We start from the raw sequence: 27,690 nt of genomic DNA, 5'->3' as shown, positions 1-27,690 counted from the left end.
CGATCCTTGCATTAAAATCCTCTAAAGTTATATCATTGGGTGTGTCTTGACCAAATCACCGGTAGATTCCAAGAAAACGTGTGTACAGCTGATTGCCGTTTCCGGCTTAGTTTATGAGAAAATACACAAGGTAATCTTAATCCCTGGATATAAAACAATGCCTAGCAGAACAAAAATACAATTTAAACGTAAATCAACATGTCTGGTGATTTTTTATCTCAAATTTCGAATTTGTACTGACGAAGTTTCTCATCACCCGTTCGTTTGCCGGACTTCGCTGAAGCCTATATAGTGAGTGAGTGAGTGAGTTGGGTTTAACGCCGCTTTTAACATTCCAGTTTCCAGTTATATCACGGCGTGTCAGCTTAGTGTGGGAGGAAAGCCCGAAGTAATGCAGGTCTAGGACGTTTACCACTTCGGTGAAACGGGGGCACGGGTGGCCCAGTCGTCTAAGGCGCCGCGATTCGCTGTGCAGAGTTGCGTCCCTTGGGCACGCCAGAAACCTATGCTTGTGGGTTCGAATCCCGGTTCGCCCCGATTATGTTTCTAGGTTTGTCAGCACCATACCCGTGCTCGTGGGTTTCACCGAAGTGGTAAACGTCTGAGACCTGCATCACTTCGGGCTTTCCTCCCACATTAAGCTGACACGCCGTAATATAACTGGAATACTGTTAAAAGCGGCGTTAAAACCAACTCAGTCACTCACTTCGGTGAAACCCACGAGCACGGGTGCTGACAAACCTAGAAACATAATCGGGGCTGTTATAACCTAGCCCTCAGACTAGAGAGAATACCAGAGGCGTTCGGGAGAGACTTTTATTCCGCCAGCCACATGGCCGGTCAACATATCATAGCCGAGTGACAGCTCGTGCGGACTACCTTCACAGGCACGTGAGGTATTCATGCCTTAGCTGGTATCTGCTGCATTTGCTGACACACCTCACACTTTTTCACTGTCGACTCCAGAATTGAATCCATGCTAGGCCACCACACATAGCTACGAGCAAGTGCCTTCATCCTACTGATTCCTGTATGTGCCTCATGAAGTTCACGAATAATCCTATCCCGACCTGGCGGGGGAATCACTACACGGTTACCCCACAACACACAGTCATGCTGTACTGTCAGCTCATCACGGCGACAGTAGTATGCCTTCATTTCTGGGTTTTCACAGAAATTAGGCCATCCACACTCCACATATCTCAACACTGTTGACAACACAGGATCCTGGCGCGTCCATGAACGAATATGTTTGGAGGTCACAGGTGTAGTATCCATCAATTCCAGAAGCATGATGTATTCCGGAGGTACAGGTGTTTCTTGAATACTTGGTTTTTCTTTCGCAGGAAGTCGGCTCAGACAATCCGCATTGACGATCTGTGATCCTGGTCTGTAGACAAGTTCATACTCATAAGCAGACAATGTTAGTGCCCACCTCTGAATCCGGGCTGATGCCATCATTGGTATCACTTTGGTCTCAGCAAATAATCCAAACAACGGTTTGTGATCAGTCTCTGTAGTGAAATGATTTCCTGCCAGGTACTGGTGAAATTTCTTCACCCCAAAGAGCATTGCTGAGCCTTCCTTTTCCAGTTGCGAATAGTTTTTTTCAGCTGAGTTTAGGGATCGTGATGAATATCCAATGGGACGATCGCCTCCCTCTTTAGTACGATGAGACGGTACCATACAAACTCCGTAGGGCGATGCATCACAACAGAGAATCAGTTCCTTCTTCGCATCATAATGAACGAGAATTTTATCAGAACAGGCAGTGACTTGGATTTCTCAAAAGCTGACTGTTGTCGGCTTGTCCACTTCCATGGTACTTCTTTCTGTAACAGTTTGTGTAACGGTTCTAGAGCAGTGGAAAGGTTTGGCATGAACCTTCCATAATTGGTCAGCATACCCAAGTAGCTTTTCAGTTCTGTCACATTCCGCGGAGGTGACGCTTCCTTGATGGCCTCGACCTTTTCAGCGACTGGATGGGTGCCCTCTCTATCCAGACGGTATCCCAGATACACAACTTCTGTTGCCATGAAGCTGCACTTGTCCTTACGAACTCTCAGACCTGCTGCCGCTAGTCTCCTCAGAACTTTATCTAAGAGTGTCAAGTGTTCATGCCTCGAACGGCCACCAATCAGAATATCATCAATCCTGACCAGAACTTGTTCAAGACCTTGTAGGGTATTCTCCATGATGCGTTGAAATATACCAGGAGCTGACGACACACCAAATGGCAGACGGTTATACCGAAAGAGTCCTTTATGTGTATTAATTGTGACGTACTGCTTGGAATGTTCGTCCAACAAGACCTGCTGGTAAGCTTGACTTAGGTCCAACTCAGATTAGAACTTTGCTCCTCCTAATGTTGCGAACAGGTCATCTGTCTTTGGAATTGGGTATTTATCCAACTTGGACACTTTGTTCACAGTCACTTTATAGTAACCACAGACTCTAATACTAGAGTCGGACTTCACCACAGGTACTATTGGTGCTGCCCATTCAGAAAACTCTAGAGCTTCTATTGTACCATTACTCTGTAGGCGATCAAGCTCCTGTTCAATCTTCTGCTTCAATGCATATGGGACTGGTCTTGCTTTATGGAAGATTGGTTGGGCATTCTTGTCAACATATATCTTTGCTTTCGTTTCTTTGAACGTACCCAAACCACCCTTGAACACTTCAGGATGCTTATCCAACACAGTTCTCAAACTGCTTATATTCCAATCAACAGCAAACACATCAATCCAGTTACGTCCAAACAGACTAGCACGGTTCCCTCGGGCGACTAATAGGGGTAGACTCGCAGTCACTCCTTGAAAATCAACCTCCACCATCACCTGTCCCGCAAGATCAAGCTTATTTCCGGTGTATCCAAGGTATGATTTAGTCGTAGGTGTCACAGTCAAGTTCTCTACACCCTGTTGAAGATGTGACAGAGTCTTTTCACTCACAATGGATACCGCAGCCCCAGTGTCAAATTCCATCTTCAACTCTTGACCGTTGACTTGTACTGGTACATAAACTGGTTTGATCACTGAACCAGAAACCATGAACATCTCATATGCTTCACTCACATCCACAAATCCCTCAGAATCCTGACGACTGTGAATCATGTTCTTGAATGTAGTTGGCTCTATTTCCGTACTGTCTGTGATGTTTACCTCGGCAACCTCGACTCTGTCTCCCACCTCGATGTGAAGCTCTCCTCTGACCATTTCCCCTCCTCTTGAGACATTTCTGTGATAAATGTCCAGCAAGTCCACACGAGTAACACTCCTGGATCTTTAAAACGGCATGTTGAAGGGTCATGTCTTCCGCCACCAGAAAACAAGAAGAACTGTAGTTACCTCCCCTGGCTGGTTTCTTCGTAATAAAGTTGACGATGCCAGTGTCACTGCATGTTGCAGTTTGATTCTGAAGATCAGCAGAATTTTTGTCAGCCGCTTCCATTGATGTTGCTATGGCAACGACTTTGGTGAATGTCAGATTATCTTCTGCCAGTAACCTAGCTGGATAACATTTTCTGTTTGTTTATACCGCAAACGAATCTGTCCCTCAGCATGTCGTCAAGGAATGCTCCATAATCACAAAATTCAGTCAGTTTTCTCAATACAGCAACAAACTCACTGATGGTCTCGTTGGACTTCCGTACTCTCATGTTGAAATTGTAGCGGTGCACAAACTTCGACGGTTGGGGGTTGTAATGGTCTTTCAACAATTTTCCAAGTCCTCAAAACTTTTTGACGTCGGCTTTACTGGGCGAAGTAAGTCTCTTATCAATCCATAAGTTTTACCTCCCACAGAACTCAGTAGGGTCTGACTTTTACGTTCAGTTATGGAAGAAGATCTTGGCTCGCTCCGCATATTGGCTCCAATCTTCGACTGTTTCGTCAAACTCGCCAAGATTCCCGTATACAGACGATGCCATCTCGACTGCGCTCCCAAACTTCGCAAATCTTCAGGTTTATACCTCGTCGCCAATTGTTATAACTTAGCCCTCAGACTAGAGAGAATACCAGAGGCGTTCGGGAGAGACTTTTATTCCGCCAGCCACATGGCCGGTGAACATGTCATAGCCGAGTGACAGCACGTGTGGACTACCTTCACAGGCACGTGGGGTATTCATACGCGTTACTCTTACAGTAAATAGTTCTGGGGTACATCGGGTAATATAATACTTATCAAGATATTACAGGGGCGAAGCGGGATTCGAACCCACAATCATAGGTTTCTGCACAGCGAATCGCGGCGCCTTAGACGACTGTGCAACCCGTGGAAACCTATATAGTCAACAATCTCTTAAAATTAGCAATATTAACCACAGCGTTCAGATTCTGCTCACAGGTTTGAAATGGAATTTACTATCAGCAGCCAAGAAAAAATCTTAAAATTCCATTGATTGTAGATTTTGAAGGACTATAAAAGAGCATATATCAAAATAAGGCAAATTGCCCTAATCTAGCCTGTCCTAACTGACACTGTGATTACCCTTAAAATGTATTTTTACAGGTAAAATGATGATCAATTTAGAAAATATTCGTGTGTTGTCATGCATGTATGAAATGGCCTATAACCTGAGGTAGTTACCTAACACCTGTCCTGAGGTGATGACCTCACACCGGCCCGTGCATTCTCCCAGGTGGAAATGTCACCGAGTTGGGGGTGGTCTCAAAATATTGCTGTTATTGTACTTAATTGACATGCGTTGATAGCAATTTAGGATATGTACTGCATTATATTTGCTTGGAAACATGATGGAATAGTTAAGAGCTATGAAACGGGATGATCATGAGTATTGGAAGGTTGCGGTTGTGGAATCAGGGAGTATTTGTTGTTCTGCAGATGATTTCTTGAGGTAGCATTTACCACCGCTGATGACGTATATGAATCTGTACTTTTGAATGTTGTGTTATGTCTTGCCACGAACCCTTTTCACTTAGCCAAGATGGGCACAACAGGGTTGAGCTCATAATGTCTGACTGGCGTACGTAAGACAACGTGACCGTGTTGTGCCTCCAGCACATATGTCCTGTACTTTACAAGGCTCTTATTCAGCCGAATTTTCTCCATGAGTTGAACTTTCGTTTCATATGGTCTGAAGTCGACAATGTCATATATTCCTGTGTGGTCGCCTTCAGACTAGTCATGGTTTTGGCGACAGTATCTGATTCCCGGGCGTTATATTAACTGACGTTATCTATGACAATGACACTGACTTTGTTTAAAATGGGCAATAGCTGAAGTTCCAACCAGTCTATGAACACATCACCTCCTATAATTTTCTTATGAAAATCACCAGTTTCTTTTTCACCTCGAAAACAAGCACACATCCATCAAAAAGCCCCATATCATGGGTTGCAGCATGCAAAACAATAACACGATTACCTTTACTGGATGGTCTATGGGTACGTTTTGTCCATCTGCCGATAGCCACATGTTGTCAGTGGAATGATTCATCAAGGTAATTTACCTGGACGCCCTAACTGTGATAGTTATAAATGGTTCGGAGATAATGTGACCTCATAGACAGGATGGAATATTTTCCCCTGTAAAGTGCTCGGTCATCGCCACGCGCAGTGTATCGAAATCCCATCTCTTGGAGAGCAATGGTTAGTGCAGTTAACATTAATTGTATCTTTAATTCCTCCCAAATTCTACAACAAGTTAGGGTTACCTTCTGCTCATAAAGCTTGTACACTATACGCCTAATCACCCTGTATCAAAGCTGTCTAATATCCTTTTACGCCCCAGTTTCCTTTTTGAGACAACCCCTATACATGTTTTGTTTTATTTAGCATACCGTAGACTTGATGGTATGAATTGAAAACCCAATAGCTTGGGCAGTTCGGTAATTCATCTAAATTAACAAATGGTTTCTCTCTATCTCTCTAAAGTGTAAAGAACTTGTATACATTTCCCAGTACAGACTCCATATCGTGTACCATGGTTATGGCTATGCAAGTGTAATGTAACATTCATCATGGGAACAATGTTAACAAAACAAACGCAGCGTCATTTTGTCATTTTAGAAGATGCACATCTAGAATTTTCTCAAAATGATTTTTGTGTATGGATTAGATGTTTTATGAAGACTACATTATTATCATTATAACGGAGTCATGTGCGCATATTTCTGTTGTCCGTTTCAGACTGCCATCATTGGACTTAGAATAAATGTAAACTTCCTGTTTTCGTTCGGATTTTTCTCCTGTAAACTTGTCAATAGGACTCCTTGTGACTGAAATACTTTCAGTCACAATGTAGGGCGATCGGTAGCTGCTCGATATTTCAATAACAACAGTCTGTGAAAAATTATATCGTTTTTTTTACTGGCCAAAAGGAGTTTTCTAGCATTTCCGACTGTACTTTAGTCAAAAACCACTTAAAATTAGAAATATTGACCCATAGCATTCAGATTCTGCTCACAACTTTGAAATGGGATTTACTATCATCAGCCAAGATGAAATCTTAAGATTAAGATTAAGATAGGTGATATCCAATTTCTGGTCAAGGTGATATGAATAATATATAGTCAAAAATCTCTTAAAAGTAGAAACGTTGACCCTTTGCAGTCAGATTCTGCTCACAAGTTTGAAATGTTATTTACTATCAGCAGCCAAAAGAAAATCTTAAAATTCCATTAATTGTAGATTTTAAAGGCATTATCCCACTTCTGGTCGAGGCGATATGAGTGATAATATAGTAAAAATCTCTTAAAATTATAAATATTGACCCATAGCATTCAGATTCTGCTCACGGGTTTGCTAATAGTAAATAACATTTCAAACCTGTGAGCAGAATCTGAATGCAATGGGTCAATACTGTTAATCTTAAGAGATTTTTTACTATATTATCACCCATGTCGCCTCGACCAGAAGTGGGATAATGCCTTTAAAATCTACAGTTAATGGAATCTTAAGATTTCTTCTCATGTCCCCTTGACCAGAAATGGGATAGCCCTTTCACATGTTCAGTGAAAGGAATTCTTTTAGCTGTTGACAATACAACTTATGAGAACATATTGAAGGGTCATAGTCCAAGATTGGTATTGATTTTTATTAATTATTGCCTATATATTTATCATTGTATTACCATAATCAAACTGTGCAGAAGCGGCATAACACCTTGAAAATCTATCAACTGTTAAATATTTATAATTAATTTTAGCTTTTGATAGTGATTAGGACTACAGACTTAGCAAATATTGAGACAGGTCATGATTGGTACTTTTATAGCGATTTTTATACCAGTTTGTGTGTCACACAAGGAGTGTCGGAATTCAGAAATTCTTGTATTTACCGAGGGAGTGTGAGGGTAATACATGGATTCTTACATGAGTTTTGTAAAACAGAATATGTACTGTGTACAGTTCTTTCATCAACTTCATGCCAATCGCCAAGCATGGGTACTATCTTTTCCTGTTTATTTTAACTTCCGCTCTCAGGGGTGCGATGCGTTAGCGTAGTGGTCAAAGAGTTTGCTCGTCACGTCGAAGGCCCGGGCTCGATCCCCATCATGTGTTTAGTGTGTAAAGTCTATTTCTGGTGTTCCGCGCCATGATATTCCTGGAATGCTGCTAAAAGCAGTGTAAATACATATTCACCCACTTACTCCTTCTGACCCGTGAAGACCCGTGGTAGAATAGATCTTCACCAACCCATGCTTGCCGTAAAAGGCGACTTACTGAATCAGGTGGTCAGAATCGCTGACTTGGTTGATACATGTCATCGTATCTCAGATGCACGGATCGATGCTCATGATGTCAATCACTGGGTTGTCTGGTCCAGACTCGATTATTTACAGACCACCGTCCTATAGCTTGAATATTGCTGAGTGTGGCGTTAAACAACAAACAAACAAACAAACTTACTCCTTCTGCAGACGTCTATCCACCATAGGCCACTGAGGAAGTTGATTCCGTGTAGAAGTGGTCCCCCGGCAACACATGCTTAGATGTCCTCCGACCTGCTGGATGTTTGCTTATAATATCAATCACGTTTTGGTATAGATCCTTATACCGTTGTCAAGCAAGACTTGATTGACAACGGCATAAGGACTATAGTTTGACAAGACTTGCTTGACAATGGCATAAGGGTCTAAACTGAAACGTCACCTTTACAGTATTAAAGAAGTTATCCATCAATTGTGTCTACTTTGTCATCTGTCAACTTCTAAGTAATGCCTATCAAACAATTAATTTTCATTATGTAGATATAACATATGGCTGATATAAAACACCCCGCATTTAATTATGAGTGATGTATATTTCATGTCAGATGTATGTGTGCATTTTTCCATATTTCTTTCTCAATAATATATGTATATAACATATTCGATATGCACCATCCCCCATAGATCGGGGTCAAAATGCTGTATATGATATATTTGGTACTTGTACATACCGTCTACCATCCATAGCTATCGTTTTGCACGAACAGAATTTAATTCCGAAAAGTCTATCATATAAAGCGATATTAATTTTCTCCTGGCGAGCGGTACTTTGTAAAAAGAATTATATAAAAACACTTTCATCTAATGTAAATGTTGTGCATTTCTATTCACATCGTGGAATTGGAGGAGACTGCACGTTAAATTGGGCCACGAAGAACTGAATACGGAAAATTGTTTACAATGACAAACAAAACAAAAACTAAAAATGGATTGAATATCTAGTCAAGGCTCATTAATTCCATGGCCACAATCAGACATATTTCAGAAACCTCTCAAGTTACTGCTTTTACTATTGTAATATGGACGATTCTATTACATATACTATTGTGACCACAATGTGATGTAGAAACACATCCCTGATTTCAATTATTTAACTAATTATAACACTGTCACAGTGAAATCAAGCAGGTCCAAGGACTAGCATGCAGTTATACAACGCTGTTTTGGTCGACATATGTTAAAATGACATCTTCGATATAGTCACATATAACCACGGACCTGTTATTATATACAGCTAGGTCCTTTAATATAAATTATGTGATTACTGAAACCATTTTACAAATTATTCGTTTTATGTAATTCCTTGATCATAAAACAGCACAGGGATGTCACAGAGGACAAGAGATTAAGAGATTAAGATATCAGGATGTGACTACTGTCACCGAAAACAAAGCGGCTCAGCTACAGCAGCAGTTTAATATATCGTCCCAATGTGGACTTCCGTTCAGGTTTAAGTTACTTGAAAAACTAATTTCACATAAATATATGATTTTGAAGTGTTGATACTGACAATGAAGGGTTCTGATACTGTAACACATGATCTGATGTTATCAGCCGACCTGTTATGGGCTATGGAACAGAATAATAACAGAAGAGAATGTTTGGATATGTGGAAGGCGGAGACGGGCGCTAGACCCAAGCTTCTCACAGCGATAGCCCGTTCGCGGAGCTCTCTATACTAGTTACCGAGAGTGTAACGAAAGTGTCACGCGCTGGGAAGGAGCTTGCGCTAGACCGAGCAAAGGGAGATAACTCCCAGCAGCAGCAGCGAAAACCATGTGCTCTCTACTGTACAGCAGACGAGCTGTATGCATTTGTGTCCACCCACGGAAACATGAGGGCTGGAATGGGCTCCCACTGTACAAGCAGGCAACCGAGCATACGAGCGAAACCTTATCGGTCCAGCGCCCATCCAAACCTTGCCACACCTAACGGTATTTATTGATTTGTAGCACGGGTTGCGAGCGGTACCTTTGATCTTACCCGTGCTGTATCATGCTAGTAAGAGCACGGTTTGTTTAAGATTATTACCATTGGCTGGTGCCAAGATCAGCAAGCCCCGCCTACTAGCTTGAGAAAAAATTTCAAACTTACAATGTTTCTTTAGTGTTGTATCATGGAACTGTTCTGGGTGAACAATACCTTCCAAATGACGTGCTGGTTTTCTTGGGGAATTAGTCAGCAAAGAGCCAGAGTCACAGGAGACTAATCACAATTTTATTTACAAGAACAATTAACAATTTACAAGATACTTAGATAATAACTGAGGGTGCCACAGAGAGTCGGTACACACTCTGGGCTGTGGGAGAGAGGTCTGCTTGGTAAGAGAGTCCAACCCCTTCTCTCCTTAAAACCTGCCTACAGTATGTATTTAACAAAAATTTAAACAATAAAATGGAATGTGATTGGATGATACACGATTGGTTGTGTCCTAAGCTAAATGGATGGCTAGACAGAGGGGAATACTAAATCCTGTTTATCCTGTTGGACTGGCACTAATCTTGTTGACATATTTACTGGATGCTTTGAAAGAGTGCTTTGAAAGAGATTAGGGTGTCACTATAGATGAGCTTGTGTGGGGGCTAATCCTTAATGCCCTATAGACGAGCTTGTATGGGGGCTAATCCTTAATGCCCTATAGACGAGCTTGTATGGGGGCTAATCCTTAATGAGTCTTAATTGAAGTAATGTTATTCTAATATACCCCGGTAGGTGATGACAGATATACTTAAATAAATATCCTTTGTCTGGGAGATGGGATCTTGATACCTTAGGCTAGCATTTATCTAAAAGCTTCAAATCAATTAAACTATGTAGACGTTACTCTTGTCTTATTGAATAGTATGTCTAGAAGACGCGCTCCCATTACCTTAGGCTAGCAACCATCTAAAAAGCTTTAACTGAAACTACTGATATTTTATATATGCATTTTACCTAATGATAATTATTACTTGCTAAAACTACAATTATATGAAATGATCATGATAACTCATAAAAGCACTTGATGTAGATCTAATTATTATAAGATAACTTAGTATAAATGTTATCCCATGATAACTTCCCCTCCGTCTGAAAAAGTTTGGACCCCAAACGTGTAAAAATAAAAATAATTAAGGCTTAGATGGACAATGTATAAAGTTAAACTGGTAGTAGTGAATAATAATTATTATAGAGTCTCTTTGATATAATGAAACATAATATAAAAATGCTGTCATCAGGGGTTCTGGATGTGGAGCTGGCTTGTCTTGGCACTCTGTACTGGTGGCTTTATGGGTGATGTAGGAGGCCTTGAGTTCCACATCCTGGATTGGGGTTGTAAGGTAGTAGGCTGTGTCCATGGAGGTTTTACATGGAAACAAAGAAAAGAGAGTTAGCATGTTCAAATAATATGTCATATATAAATACTTCCTTAGTTTGTCTGTAATAACTAGAAAATAAAACAAATATGATAATTATGATGTAAAAGATCAGTACATAATTATTACTAAACGGTGTCATGACCAGGAAGAATGTATTGGCGGCAAATTACAAAAGTTTATCATGAAAAAAAAATAGTAATATCCTTCTACTTTTGGATACAATCATTAGACACATTATATGTGCATGTGCATATAACAAGTGCATTGATTTGTTACATTAATACGGTATACAAAAGGTGTATATCATTGTTAGTTTTTGTAACTATTTGGTTTGCCTTTTCTTTGTTTTGGTTCATTTCGGTTGTTAAGTTTACTTTATTTGAATTTGGTTTGTTTCGCTTTGATTTTCCTTCGGTTCAATGCGATAGGGTTTGGTTTATTTTGCTTCGGTACGGTTTGGGTTCGATTCCCAGTATGGTTTGGTTCGCTTCGGTACGGTTTGGGTTCGATTCCCAGTATGGTTTGGTTTGCTTCGGTACGGTTTGGGTTCAATTCCCAGTATGGTTTGGTTCGCTTCGGTACGGTTTGGGTTCGATTCCCAGTATGGTTTGGTTCGCTTCAGTACGGTTTGGGTTCGCTTCCCAGTATGGTTTGGTTCGCTTCGGTACGGTTTGGGTTCGATTCCCAGTATGGTTTGGTTCGCTTCAGTACGGTTTGGGTTCGCTTCCCAGTATGGTTTGGTTCGCTTCGGTACGGTTTGGGTTTCGATTCCCAGTATGGTTTGGTGTTGTCTTGCTTGACATTTCCTGACATTGTATTCCCTGACAGAACATTGACTGATTTATTGTCTAGTGCTGATTCCTTTTGGTCGAAAAACTTATGATTCTTCAGTGGACGTTTTCGTCGTTTTCCTGACATACTTCTTTTGAGGTGAAATTCTCTCCGAATGGAGTCTGGAATGCTGCTGCCATACTCCCATGTGTTTCCTCTTTCTGGATCCTTCCATTTTACTCTGTAGTAGATTTTGCCATTAGCTCTCTTGGAACTAACAATTGAGTGGATGTCCTCTGGATTGAAGACCTGAGGGATGTCCTTGGTTTGATAACCTGATGTTGGACTTGGAGGTTGTACCTGGCTGTCGTCGGGTTGTTTTCTGGATTTGGGCTGGTGATGCTTACTATTCACTCCTCTTTTCCCTTTATTTACCTTTTCATTTACCTTGGTTGGAGCACTAGGACCTGGTGTGGCATGATTTTCCTTCATGGTTGCCGTGGGACTGGTAGGTTTTTCTGTTGTACTTGAAGCAGGGTTTTTCTTCTTTGTTGGGGTCTTTTGCTTCGGACTCTTGTTGCTGGAAGTACCTGCCTTTGTTTTGGAATTGACCTTCTTACCTTTCTGTTGTGGAGGTGATTGATCAGTAGCCTGGTAAGTTGAACTTGTTGATGGGGAATTGTTGCTGTCAAACTGAGTATCATTGACTGGTTCCTCGTTGTCATCCATGACTCCTGAATCTATGTCACTGGGGTTATTGAGGTATGGTTCTGGAGGATACTGTGGACGATCAGCAGGATCAAAATATGGCTTCAGACGGTTGGCATGGACCAGTGGTTTGTGTATTTTGTCGTCAGAACTTCGGCGCAGTTTGTAGGTATAATTTGGACCTGTATGGATGATATAATAGCTACCATACCACTTTTTGGTTAATTTGTTGGAAAGGCCTTTTTCAACTTTTTGACAGTAAAGCCAAACTCTTTGACCTGGGGCGAATTCTGGTTCTTTAGCCTTTTTATTATATTGTTCTGAATACACCTCCTTAGCCCGAGCAGTGTTTTCAGCTGCGATTGTTCTAGTGATTTTAAGCTCCTCAAGCAAATTGGAAAGATAACTTTTGTTATTGTGGCCTAAATTTTCTTTTGGAATTAATGATACATCTTGTGGAGCTCTCATTTCCCGGCCGAAAAGCATAACATATGGGGATTTTTGAGTTGATGAATTTGGAGCCATCCGATAGGCCATCATGATGCCAGGAATGAAACGGGGCCAATCATTTTGAGACTTGTTACAGTAGGCTCTTAGTGATTGATTGATATAAGAGTTGAGCCTTTCTACACAGCTGTTAGTTTGAGGATGGTATGGGCTGGTATGGGTAAATTTAATTGCCAAAAGTTCACAAATTGCTTTGATAAGTTTGGACATGAAGTTCTGACCTCTGTCTGAAATTAAGGTCCTTGGAGCGCCATACCGACAAAATATTTCTCTGACGAGAACATCTGCTACTTCTTTGGCTTCTTGGGTCCGAAGTGGAAAGGCTTCACACCATCTAGATGATGCATCTGTGATGACCAAAATGTATTTGTACTTATCTGGTGTTGTTGGCAGGGGACCGAGAATGTCAACGTGCCATCGGGTGAAGACCTCTTCTACAGGTAGTGGACGAAGTGGTGCCTTCTTGCCATGGTAGTGCCTCTTGGTCTGTTGACATACCTCACATGTCTGGACATAAGTAGCAATATCGCTGTACATTTTGGGCCAGTAGTACTTAGGTCTCATGGTGTTGTGCATCCTTTCTTTCCCATGATGGCAACCGCCAAACTCTGAGTCATGATAGGATTGCAGGACTTGATTTCTGAGGGTTCTTGGGACTGCCAGCTGTTTAATGAACTTGTCTGCGTGGCCTTTCTGTCTTTGTGGAACGAATCGGTATAGGATGCCTTCATCAATTTCAAAAGTATTGGCTTCAATAAGAATCTTTTGACAATCCTTTTCATTTTGTGGAAGGACTTCATCCTCTTTGTAGTCAAAGATTTGGATGAAATCTGGACAAATCCTTTGTAGGTGACGTAAATTTGGATGTTCTTTTATACTTACTTCAACCAATGTGTCTTGGGTAACATCAGCATTTGTAGCATGTAATGCTGCGACAACATTAACTGGTACTGACTGATAATCCTCTTCATATTCAAAGGTGACTGACCAATGTGTTGTCTGTGTGTCTGATTCTAAGTGATTGACAATAGGTGTGCAAATATCCTCAGTCTGAGTTGTCTGTGTGACTTGTGTGGATGAATGGGTGTTTGGCAAGATTGTGGTACTGCTAGTTGATTTGCTTTGCTGAGTTGAAGTTACTGAGAAGACTGTTTTCTCAGCATCTTCTTCTGTCTGATCATTACAGTTAATATTTTCCTCATATTCCCTACGTGAGAGAGCATCGGCATTCCCATTGGCTTTGCCGCTGCGGTGAACAATGTCAAAAGTGTAGGTAGAAAGTTCCAAAGACCATCGCCCTAACCTACCTGTGGCATCCTTGATGGATTTCAGCCACTTCAATGCTATATGATCAGTGTAGACTGTGAATTTTGAATTTGCAAGGTATGGACGAAAGGATCTAATGGCTTCAACTAGAGCTAAGCCTTCCTTTTCTGTAATGCTCCAGTTCTTTTCGCTGCCATGAAGAGCTCTACCACCATAAGCTATTGGATGTTCATTATTCTTCTCGTCTTTTTGACTCAAAACAAAACCTATGCTCATATCACTGGCATCAGTTGCGAGAAGAAATTCTTTGTCAAAATTTGGATAAACCAGAACAGGTGTATTGCTCATAGCATGTTTGAGTGTGTTGAATGCCTGATCACACTCAAGTGACCATTGGAACTTTGGTTTCTTTCCTACTTCTGCCTCTGAATGCTTCTTTAGCAAGGCATTCAGTGGAAGCGCTATGTGAGCGTAATTTTTCACATACTTCCTGTAGAAGTTTGTGAGACCTAAGAAGGAGCGAATCTGCTTTTGTGACTTGGGCACTGGAAAGGTTCTAATTGCTTCAATCTTTTTGTCATCAACTTGAACACCTCCACATGATAAAACATGACCCAGAAAAGATACTTTGTCCGTTGCAAAATTGCATTTGGATGGCTTTAGTGTTAATTTTGCCTGTTTCAGATAGTAAAATACTTGCTCTAAATGTTGAAGATGCTCTTCAAAGTTTTTGCTGTAAATTATCAAATCATCAATGTAGATCAGCGCAACCTTAAAAAGCAATTTTCGTAGCACTTTGCTCATGAGCTGTTGAAAACAAAGTGGGGAATTTGTCAAACCTTGGGGCAATCGTTTGAATTGATAAAGGCCTTGATGGGTGACGAAAGCAGTTTTATGCTTTGAATCTTCATGTAATGGCACTTGGAAGAAGCCATTAGCAAGGTCTAAAGTTGAGAAGATCTTAGCATGTGCATTGGCGATGTTATCAACAACATCATCAAAAACAGGAAGAGGCCAAGACATTGGTAAAGTGACAGAATTCAACTTTCTGTAGTCACAAACAAATCTATATGAGCCATCGCGTTTCTTGACTAGGATAATTGGAGCTGAATACATAGAAGTAGATTCCTCGATCAAATCATACTTCAGAAAATCATCTATAAGTTCTTCAGTGACTTTTTGGAGATGAGGAGATTGACGATATGGTCTACTCTTAACGGGTTGGTGGTTGCCAGTGTCAATGATATGTTGGTGCATGTCAGTCTTACCTAAATCTGCAAGACTCGTTGAAAACATGTTTCTATTTTGTCCCAAAAATCTAAGTAGTCTGTGTCGTTGGTCTGGAGTCAGTTGTGTATTGGTCAAATCAAATCCTAACTCCTGTGCAATTTTGACATAATCCCTGGTGTCATTGTCTCTCTTCTCATTGTCAGTGTTAACGGTACTGATGAATGGTTGGTCAGAGCCGATTTCAAAAACAGAGTCTTTGTCAATGTAACTAAATTTGCCTACAACTGTACCCTTGTCAAGAACCTTTTCTTCTTGGGAGGGATTCATAAGCCTAAATGTAGCAGTCTTGCTTTTTGATTTAGAAAGAGTTCTACCGCCTGCTACTTCAGAATGAGCAGTGAGGGAAGCAATGGGTTCAATGAGGATGAGGGAATCCTCTTTGGTCTCTGATAGTCTGACCTTGAAATGAATTTCACTCTGAGGGGGGATGTAAATCTGATCTATTGTTTTTGCTAATCCACTAATCTCATGCACTGAATTGGCTATGAAATTGATATATTGCCTATCTGAGGTGCTGTTGTTGAGTATCAAGGAATGACAGCTATAATCTAAGACTGCATCATTGTCATCAAGGAAGTTCTCACCTAGTATCACTGCCTTCGGCAGTGTAGGCAGTACATAGAATCTTTGAGAAAATTCCTGCTCCTCAATGACAAAATCTAACACAACTGAACCTAACACTTTGTGCAATTCGCCGCCAACACCTTTTACCTGTGGAAAGGGTGAGTTTCCAAGAGTAAGGTTTTCAAAAGCTGTGCTCAGAAAAGCAGACGAAATACAACAAATGGATGCCCCTGTGTCTACTAAACAATTTGTTGTTGTTGTGCCAAATTTTGCCTGAATTACACTTTTGGCAAGGGGCGTAACTAAAGACACTGTTGGAATTTCACTTTCAAAGTTACTTTCCATACCAGACTCCATATTTGCCATGACACCTATTAGTATGTACCGTACTAAATTAAAGGAAGACAAGTTATCAACAATGTCGTACTTACAATATTTGAAGACTTTTTCTTCCTTTGTTGGTGTCTTTGGAGGAGTTGGTTGTCTTTAATCCAGTGTTGAGGTCAGAGGTTGATGCAGCTTGCTTGTTATTCCATCAGATGATCACAGTTGGACATGTCCTCCAATGGGTTCTTGTAGCTGGTCGTAGTTAGTTCCTGGACTCTGTGGTTCCGAAAACGATGATTCTCCGCCAAATTATCATGGAACTGTTCTGGGTGAACAATACCTTCCAAATGACGTGCTGGTTTTCTTGGGGAATTAGTCAGCAAAGAGCCAGAGTCACAGGAGACTAATCACAATTTTATTTACAAGAACAATTAACAATTTACAAGATACTTAGATAATAACTGAGGGTGCCACAGAGAGTCGGTACACACTCTGGGCTGTGGGAGAGAGGTCTGCTTGGTAAGAGAGTCCAACCCCTTCTCTCCTTAAAACCTGCCTACAGTATGTATTTAACAAAAATTTAAACAATAAAATGGAATGTGATTGGATGATACACGATTGGTTGTGTCCTAAGCTAAATGGATGGCTAGACAGAGGGGAATACTAAATCCTGTTTATCCTGTTGGACTGGCACTAATCTTGTTGACATATTTACTGGATGCTTTGAAAGAGTGCTTTGAAAGAGATTAGGGTGTCACTATAGATGAGCTTGTGTGGGGGCTAATCCTTAATGCCCTATAGACGAGCTTGTATGGGGGCTAATCCTTAATGCCCTATAGACGAGCTTGTATGGGGGCTAATCCTTAATGAGTCTTAATTGAAGTAATGTTATTCTAATATACCCCGGTAGGTGATGACAGATATACTTAAATAAATATCCTTTGTCTGGGAGATGGGATCTTGATACCTTAGGCTAGCATTTATCTAAAAGCTTCAAATCAATTAAACTATGTAGACGTTACTCTTGTCTTATTGAATAGTATGTCTAGAAGACGCGCTCCCATTACCTTAGGCTAGCAACCATCTAAAAAGCTTTAACTGAAACTACTGATATTTTATATATGCATTTTACCTAATGATAATTATTACTTGCTAAAACTACAATTATATGAAATGATCATGATAACTCATAAAAGCACTTGATGTAGATCTAATTATTATAAGATAACTTAGTATAAATGTTATCCCATGATAACTGTACACAGTGTTCAAGAGTAATAACGTAAATAAACAACAAAAAACAATAGAAATGTTTATAACTTAATTAAAAGTTTACAATGTAACTGTCAAACATATAAACAACTGGACACAGAACGCATTTTGCTAAATTCGGAAAATTAATAGTTGACATTTCTAATGTGCCTTTGAAAATTCCAAAGTTTACACTTGATTTAACAATTAGATTAAAAGTTAAACGTTAACGTTAAAAGTTAACGTCATATTATACGTCACTAAATTTTACACAAACTCGCGCAATTTTGGAATGACCGTCGCAACCCGTGCTTCAAGTCACTTACAACACACCCACCTACTCGTTGTTTGGGCAGTAAGAGCACGGTTTGGCTTTGAATTTGATTGACAGACAAAAGGATCACCTCTCGGTCCTTTTGTCTGTCAATCAAATGCCAAGCCAAACCGTGCTCTTACTGCCAGAACAACTCGTCTTGGTGTGTTGTAACTATAACATTAGGCGATAATCAGCAATAACAACAACATTCATAATGTTTTTACATTTTGCTACTATGTACATGAAGGTGCGGCAAGAGCGAGGGAAGTGAGGTAGGGTAATTTTTATGTATGTGTACTAGTTTAGGTCACGGTTACAAGATGGCGAAGTGAGTGTTTTTGAAATGATGTAATATATATGACATCATAAATATGACGTCACTTGAGAAACAAACAAAGACGATAACAAGGAGAAGAATTTGTTTAGCAACAAGGCCATGTGTTATCGTTGTGGTTTTGCGTATCATAAAATGAAGGGTGATAATTATTATGAGTAACCGAATGTATAATTAAATTATGATTATAACTTAGAGTGATTATGTAAACTTGAATATGCTTGTGTATGAGTGTGCGCCTATGTGTCCATGTGGACGAAAGGGAATATATGATGTACATAGACTACTTGGATATGCCTGGAATTACATTAAGATTAGATCTATAAGTTAAGGTAGATTTATCAGGCGGGACAATAACACCATTTAGCTAAATATTGCTAAATGACATTATTGCTAGAGAATATAATATCTTACTTTGGTTGGTTTGTTGGTAAAGGCATAGTTTGAGCAGACATACAGTCAATTTCTAAAATCTCAAAGGGCACAACATATTTACATCAACTATACAGGCTCGCTGGCCAGTCATTGTTTTATAAATCCTCGTGAGGCTTATACCTCGTGCTTGTTGTGGTTAAGTTACGGTATACCAGTAATTAATTTAATACTCTTTATTGACAGAGTGTACTTGTTATGGAAATTCTTCCAGAGAGAAAAAAATTCCAAGCCAACGAATGTTTTTTAATGATTGACATCAGTGTGAGATGTCAATATTTATTGATCATACATGTGACCATGTATATACCGTTGTATATAGTGTATACCTATATGGGTATATTCTGATGGTCCTTGGTAGTAAACCTAAGACTTGTTCATGCAGACCCGAGGGGGAAATAATTTCAGTGCCTGAAAGTGCCAGACACACATCTGTGCCAAACTAGCGGTTTATAATACCAAATACATGTACATTGTTAAATTCATTAAATTTGATTCATTGTTTGAGTTATTTATACTAAAGAGAGCTGTTGAACATGAAAGGTGTAGATAAGGATGTATGCTCTTATTGTGAGTATGAACAAGAAAGACCTGTAAAACCATTCTGGGTAAAAATTGAAAATGTTCCCTCTACCTTCATTTAGCATTAATATTTCCCTTACTGAAACATTCCATGAGATATTATTTTGATTCAATAATTCTAGCAATTTTCCTTTGAAGAACATTTTGCTTCTGGCCAAAAGATGCAAACATAGCTTGTCTTTCGACGTTTACATCAAAATTGTCAGTGACGTATTCAAAATAGAAAAAAGAACACAGTAAGAAATAATGGTTCACTGAACTGTTTTGCTTGAGAGATGGATTGCCTTGGTTCATGCTTTGACAGATGACTCAAGTGTTCAAATGGTTTAATTTGCCATACTGACTTCAGAAAATGTGTGATTTCATAAAAATACATGAACATGCCAAAATGTCCGTTTACAAATCAATAGCGTGTGTGTCCACCTCTGGTTGCGATGCAAGCAACACATCTTCGTCTCATGGAATCGACCAGGCGTTGCACAAAGTCCTGTGGGATATCTGTCCATATCTGCTGGAGCATGTTTTGAAGTTCCTGGAGTGTCTGTGGAACACGTGGTTGACGTCGAAGGGGCTGATCCATCTCATCCCACATGTGCTCGATTGGTGAGAGATCAGGGGAGCGAGCCGGCCAGGGGATGACATTCACGTTGTTTTGTTGAAGAGATTCCTGAACAAGTCGAGCAATATGAGGCCGGGCGTTGTCATGTTGAAAGGAGTAGTATAGATAGTTCTCCTGGAACCCTTAGACCGGTACACCCACGATGGGGCTAGATTTATACTCCAATACTACTACTACAGGATGGGAATTTTTTTTTTCTTCCATTAAAATGATGATGCTATTCTACGATCGACATGACATAAATAATATTTGTGGTGATAAAATGTGAGGTGCCGAAACAGGATTGTATCAAAGTATAGGAAAAGAAACAAACATGAATGCGCCCAAATAGGTGTACTCGCAATTAAACATTTGAGGTACATAGGATATAGAAAAATGCCAAAAGCAGCCCTGCCAAGAGAAGCATACACCAAAATTTGCACAGGCACTTTATCTGTTCGAGCAGCAAAACAGAAGTACCACATATCACAAGCTAGATAGATTCGAATTCGTGGAAACCAAGAGGGGGCAAATTCTCAACAGCAAGAAACGAAACAAAAAGAACTATTGGAGGCCTACGATTATCTCGAAAAAACATACCCTTTTCTATTCCTATCCGATAGAGAGAAACAAATCTTGAAGTCTTTAGGGTATACTTTCTACGAGCGGTACCAAATCCCAAAGCAGTTTCTAGAGATATACCTATGTGTCTTCCATCCTTCACTCAAGGCTGGCAAGATACTAGACTTCTTTTTCTTATACAACAAGCATCCAAGCCTCGGCAAACTTCTTATCGTTTCCTCTAGAGAAAGTGAAAGAAATCCGTACAAACAATGCGGGGACTGTCTCACCACTTGTCCTACACCACCATTTCCACCAAGCATCTTCGAGGATCCTACTTCCACTTGCAAATGCGGCGCCACAGACCACTGCGTTGATAGCAAGAAATGCCCACTATGGACAAACAGGTTCACCACCCTACCCCCACCCAAAAATCGGCTGCCCCTCAAGGCCCCAGACCAGATAGCGATCCCTGGTTGTATAGTGAATATAGAACATCTGTACAACAACGAGTGCGCTGGCAAGTGTACCCGATTCTCAATACTTACCAAAACTCTAGCAGAGCAGTGCCAATGTGGAAAAAACGACTGCACCTTCCGTAGACTAGCCGGTGAAGGCGCCTTCCCCAACCTCCCCGATCCACCAAGGGAGAATCCACTCATCCTACAAAGACCAGACCACTGCGGTCCGACAGATCTAGAACTATTACCAGCATCACGTGGGTGGAGAAAAGGTGCCAGTCTACAGATACCAGAAACAAGAAGCCGTTCGAGAGATGGGTGGAATAGAGAACTTGCGGCTATCCAATGCACCATTCTATTGCATCCTAGACAAAGTCTGCCACTCACCAATCTCGGATACAAAGGATGATTGAAAAACAAGGCTCATCTTTCCTCCAAAGAATTGCATACCTACCAAAGAACAAATAAGGAAGACGAGGACCCGCTTCTGTATAGCAATGTAGTCGAAGAAGCGCTTGGTCTTGTAGACAGGACAGAGAAAAATGCAATACAACTCGAGCTGCCAACAAGTTCTCCACCTATTCCTCCTTCTCCTTCTTCTCCTCCTAAGAAAATACCCCTAAGACAAGGAGAAATAGACAAAACGGAAGAGAAAACCAATCTATGGCGTCGTGCTGTAGGAGAAGAACTAGAAAAGCAAAGACAACTACGAGAGAAAAGAATAGACGAACTGGAGAAAACCTAGACTATACGATTTGAGGTTCTGGAACAAAGAAAGCCTCGGAATTGGAGCCGGGGGTGTATTCTGTACTTGGCTAAAGAGAAAGTGGAGATAGCACCCGAATTGTCCTTCGAGAAGAAAGTGTCTGGGCAACAAAAGAGCTACGACGTATTCTTTCTAGTATGGACCTAATATTTGAAAAGCACGAGGACAAACATGGTAGAAAGACTTTCTGGCTGCCAGAAATAGAACCCCTCCAAATCGCGATAGAGCCAACCAAATCCTTTGTAGTGGAAGACAAGACTATCCATTGGGACCCAATACGAGTCGTTGCAGCACCAAATCCAGAACTGCTTTCAGAATTGCAGCAAATACACCAGGAATACGAGGATCTATTACAGAAAAATGGGCTACAAGTGGCTCCAGTATAAAAAACCAGGAGAAAAGCACTAGATCTAGAAGCAGGAGAATATACTTGCTATCGGTATGCTTGAACAAAGTATCGTGGCAATCCACACACATATTTGTATCTTGTTTCCGAAGATGGTGTAGAGACATCAGTATATGGATTCTTCCTGGAGAAAGCTATGGAGGACATCGAACTTCATGGAGTCTGGCGTGCGTGATAATTTTCCTTACCAACATACATTTTTCTCTGACAAGATCAAAGTCAAATCATTCTTTGAATATAAACTAATTCTGCACTCATTAATATATTTGTGTCTCCATATCACCTGTAAAGTGTGCATCCTGTAAACAATAGATGTGTGTTTTTCTGGTCTTAAGATGTCTTAACACAATCTACTTTTAAAGCTCTTGTTCTATTCCTGGCTATTTTAAATGTTTCCATGGTTAACGACATTCTTTGCCCTTCCAAGAAATCACTTTGTTTTAAATACTGATACTCATCAACAAAGTCATGTTGCATTAATTACACATCCTTTCACCATCTTTTATTTTGTTACATCTGTGTGTTTCAACTTGTAAATAAAAGCGACAGAACTCTTTCCATATTCCTAAGAAATGTCCTTGTTAAATAATTTTCAGCCACAACCCCTTTCCCCTAAAAGGATAATTTCAAAACATACATGAAGTTTCCATTCTGGAAGATTGGTGATTCAAAATGCTAAACGTACACCCTAATAGATGATAATACTCACAACCTCACAGAGATTCCATTCATTCTGCATATCGATGCCTTCAGAGCGAGATTATAAATCAAAACTGAAACAATGCCAATTCCTGGGATATGCGAAAATGAATTTGCTAACATACCGTTGACAACTATCTGTTTTACACAACATACGTTTGCTACGAAATAGTTTTGTTACTTCATTACTCTTCAATATTTTGATCTAGTGTATATGTGAAGCTATACAATGTTTTCAGCAAGCGTTTTTCTGATATTTAAATATAAGCAGGGCTTTGGGTTCCTTTTATACTGCTAACAAAGGACAAACATATTTTGAAATATTCACAGGGCTTGGTCATTGCTATTAATTTTCTCCCGACGTTCCACCAACGTTAACCTCGTCTCTGTGCTTACTCCATGGCCTGTGTGACAAACATTTAAAATATATGCATCCTTTGGCTTAGAGCTGGTAAAATAAACATGTTAACTCTAAACATAACTAAATACATATGATCGAATACCATAAGTTTATTTAATGGGATCTGTTTAAGAATGTTGCAGTTGCAAAACATCAACATTTAATTAAAGAAAAAGTTAGTTCTCATTATTTAAAGTACATCACTGATTTAAATATTTCAATATGAGTTGAGTCACTATGGAAAATTATTTTCAGATTATAACCATGGGTGTAAAAATGCATATTATTTCTGATATTTGCTTAGTATTTGCATGTAAATAGAAAATGTATAGCACCTTTTAAATGATAACAACATAAGCAGTCTTATCTCCCCCATACATGTCAGTTAGATTTATCCGCGTTTCACTCGCTACAACAAAGCCTGTGGCAAAAATGAATAAGGTAACAAGACTAGTACCGAAGTTTAAGTGGGTTGATTAGGCTAGGGGAAATGATTGTAAATTTTCTTCGTGACCAATCGTCAATACACGTCCCGTGCATAGCGTTCCACAAGCTTATCGTATTGCGTACAAACGGTTTAACATATCTCTGGGTAAATACCTGTTATAGAATTGGTTTCATTATACTTTTTATCATGACTGTTACAGCGACCTGCACCGCAAATAGTTCTCAGTGCGTTCAAATATATATTTTACAATAAATAGTGACTGTTCGTTTGTGACAGTGTATCATATATGGAAACACTAGTAACTAAAAAGACACTATAAAATCAATCTCTCACATTTTTCCATATTACCTAAACTTAAATTCCTGAAGCAGTTGATTATTACATTAATCATTTAGCAATTTCATAACTATGTGTTGTCCATGAACAATAGCTTTGAAGTGTAATACGGCTTATTTATGTCATTCTGCTTCTTAAATGGAATGCTCTGCACTGACCGCTACCACCTACAGAACACTAACCCATACTTTATCGCCGCATTGCATTTGTAACTTAGTATGGATTTGAGGGAGTTTATTGTGAAGGATGTGAGATGGCAAAATAAAAGCGACAAAACCCTTTCCATATTAATTTTTTTTAATTAAATAAAGCGACAAATCGCTTTCCATATCCAATAGAAGTCACAGCATAATGCATAGATGTGATAATATGAAACAGATGAGGCGGTCTCACTGGCCTCCTTTATGTCTCGTTCAGGTGGGTAAATCAGTGGAAGGGAATCGGCTATTTGATTGTCATTGAACGATATCAGATCATCGATATACCTGCAGCTTAAGTTAAACCTCTTGGCCAAATAACCTTATTTTCACTTTGCTAATCCGAGCAGAAATTCTGATTTATATGCATAAAGAAACAAGTAGAATCAGCGAGAAGGGGAGCTCAGTTGGTGCCCATGGGAATGCCTACTTTTTGTCTAAATGCCTTAACCCCACATCTTACATAGATGTTATGGTAACCTCCCAAAACCCCTACATCCCATTTCCCCTACAGCTTAAGACAACAAAGTTCACGGTCCATGGCACTGCTAATCCCTAGTCTGTTACCTATTTCATACAATGAAACAACCCAAGAAACTTGAATAGATTGAGATAAATATTTAATTACAATATTATTCAAAATTCATAATACATTATAATAAAAGGCTTCATTTTTCAAAATTCATAATACATTATAACAAAATGTTCATTTTTCATCTCAACTGTAAATCGTCTCATCTCAGTTTCTCAGTGTAATAATTGTTTCTTCCTATTGTTGTTTGTAATTTCTAAAAATTGTCTTCTCATCATACAGGCATCTTTCATTACACTTACATTAATTATTTTTTTTAACTTTCCTTTAAGTCCCCTAGTCCCCTAAAGCTCTACCCCTTTCATTTCTACTACCTCTACTCCAGACCTTAATCTCTCCTTTAGGTGAGTTCATAATGCCAGACAGGTAAATGCCGCGTGTTGTTTTAACTAATTGTAGGGGAACTGGGTTGTAGGGGAAATGGGATGTAGGGGTTTTGGGAGATAACCGATGTTATATATGAGGAAGTCCAACCTTTCAAATACTGTTATTCTGGCAAGTTTTGCAAGAAGGAAAGTTCTGTGAAAATTACAAGCGACACACACTCGCAATAATTTCATGCCGCAATTATTGCTGCAGACCAACAAGGAAAAAAACCCGTAAGGATACATATTTCATTTATTCAGTTCCTCATATTGTCAAACAGGCCAGAACATTATTAAGTAATATTCAATCATATCTTATTATGCTTTGTCACTCAGAGTTAATAATCTAACCAGGAAAATTCACTAACCTGCCACACCAAACTTTCCTTACATAACACTGAGTAGTCCAGATATCCTAACTGCAGTTAGATAAACACGTTACTACAAATTTCCTTGTCAACTACAACAACAAACACTGACTGACACTGAGCTAACTTTTCGCTGCTGCCTACTCATAAGATATAACAATGCAAAAGCAACTTTCATCTTTTGAAATCTCATTACCATGGTGTCGCAAAACTTTCCACACACAGTAGAGGATATTAAGTAAGGATAAGAATTTATGGATGAACAACTTCTTTATTACAATTAAGAGCGACGTTCCGGTGTAGGTTCTAACACCGTTATCAAGCAAGTGATTTACAGAGTTTGACTGACTGACTGATATAGGAGATTTAACGTGCACTTTCCGACTGCAGCGTATTTCGCACACGGGCCTGGCCGGACCATTTAGTGTATTCCGAGAAGGGTGAAAGTGGTGTGTGCAACCCAAGAGGGGGCTTTTAGGGGTTGCTTATATTGAATTTTTTTAATTTTTAAATTTGGAATAAATGCCGAAGTGGGTGGAGGAGGGAACTAAGGGAGCCGGGTGAGGTGGGTGTTTTTATGTTTATTGGATTTTGGAGTTTTTAGATGCGCTTAATTAGATCTGTTTTGATTAGGAATACGCCTAGGGCCTTGAAGTTTTCAAGTTTATTTTGAGGGTTTAGTATTTCATCTAGAGTAGGAACCTTATTCAGATTGAGGGTGGTTTGTAGTGTGGTTCTGTGTGTTTGGTAGTGGGTGCAGTGGATGAGTGCGTGTTCTGTGGTTTCGGGTTGTTTGCAGCGGGGGCAGTCGCCTGTGGTGTGTCTTTTAAGTTTTTTTAGGTGGTTATTTAGGTTTGTGTGTCCTATTTGGAGTTGTGTAATTAATCTGTCAATTCTTTTAGAGGCGTGTAGGATTTTAGGTTTGGCTAGTGGTTTTCTGAGTACTTTTTTGATTTGGCTATTTGAGTTTTGATATTGATTATGCCATTTTTTGGTAATTTTTTGTTTGTTTACACTTTTAATTTCTGATTTTGAGATGGATAGGTTTAGGCTTATTTCTGGTATTTTGAGAGATAATTTAGCTGCTTTATCGGCGCTTTCGTTGCCGTAAATTCCTACGTGGGCAGGGATCCACAAGAAGGTTATTTGTTTGCCTGCTTTTGTTAGGTCGTTGGAGCTTTGGAGTATTTGGTTTATTAATTTAGGTCGTTTTTGGGTATTTTTGTTTTGGAGGGCTTGTAGTCCACTAAGGGAGTCGGTGAGAAATAGGATTTTATTGTTGTTTTTAGATTGTTGGTTATGCAGGGCTGAGGCCATGCCCATAAGTTCGGCCGTGAATATAGATTGGTTGTTAGGGAGTCGGTAAGATTGTGTGGATTTAACTGGTTGTGTGGTATGGACTCCGAAGCCTGTGTGGTTTGGAATTTGATTGTTTGGTTGTTTAGCTGGAGGATTGGGTAGCCAGGTTTCATGTTTTTATACTTCTCCTGTTGTTTTATCTGAGTTAAGGGAGAAGCCCCATTTGTCTGCCCATTGTTGTATTTTATTTAGAGATTTTTGGATTAAGTTTTCTGCTGTTTTAATGTTTTTAGTGCGGATCCATAGGGCTCCATCATCCGCGAATTTTGAAGTGTTTAGTTTAGGGGATAAGGCCTTTTAGTCCTATTTTTTTTAAGTTTTTGTATTAGCCCGTGGTGCCATACCATGTCGAAAGCTTTAGAGAAGTCGAGGAATATGCCTATTGTGTATTGCTTGTTTAGTTGTCCTGTTTTTATATCCTGTTCTAGTCGGGTGAGGATTTACAGAGTGTAGTAGGCAAGTTTATACAGTAGAGTAGATATTGTTATACTGGAGTAGAGAAGTCTGTTATGTACACACAAGGGTAGTGATGACAATCATCGGTGAAGTCAGTGACATAAACAAAGGATGAAGTCAGTAATGTAAACAACGGGATTATGGCTGATTGGGGTCTTTGATGAGTTGATGGTACGCCGGGGGGGGGAGATGTACTAGCCTTTTTCACGGTTGATTGAGGGCTGGAGTCTTTGATGT

At 39.8% G+C, this 27,690-nt stretch overlaps 2 protein-coding genes across 3 annotated transcripts in view; one reads left to right on the top strand and one right to left on the bottom strand.

Moving 5' to 3' along the window:
- Window positions 1-27,690, top strand: part of LOC125378209 — a 58,322-nt gene that overhangs the window by 2,083 nt on the left and 28,549 nt on the right. The gene's annotated exons all lie outside the window — the stretch shown is intronic.
- LOC125378374 (uncharacterized protein K02A2.6-like) lies at window positions 901-1,572 on the bottom strand. The gene has a single exon (XM_048393824.1). The coding sequence runs from the start codon at window positions 1,570-1,572 to the stop codon at window positions 901-903; it is 672 nt and encodes a 223-aa protein (XP_048249781.1).

This window comes from Haliotis rufescens, unplaced genomic scaffold (assembly GCF_023055435.1).
Source record: "Haliotis rufescens isolate VD_foot unplaced genomic scaffold, xgHalRufe1.0.p SCAF_12, whole genome shotgun sequence".
Classification (NCBI taxonomy): Eukaryota; Metazoa; Mollusca; class Gastropoda; order Lepetellida; family Haliotidae; genus Haliotis; species Haliotis rufescens.
Note: the sequence above shows the minus strand (reverse complement) of the source record. Positions and strands in the feature narration are given on the sequence as shown.

Bases quoted from the DNA above. Each gene is read 5' to 3' on its own strand.
- LOC125378374 (XM_048393824.1), bottom strand. From the start codon at position 1,572: ATGCTCTTTGGGGTGAAGAAATTTCACCAGTACCTGGCAGGAAATCAT.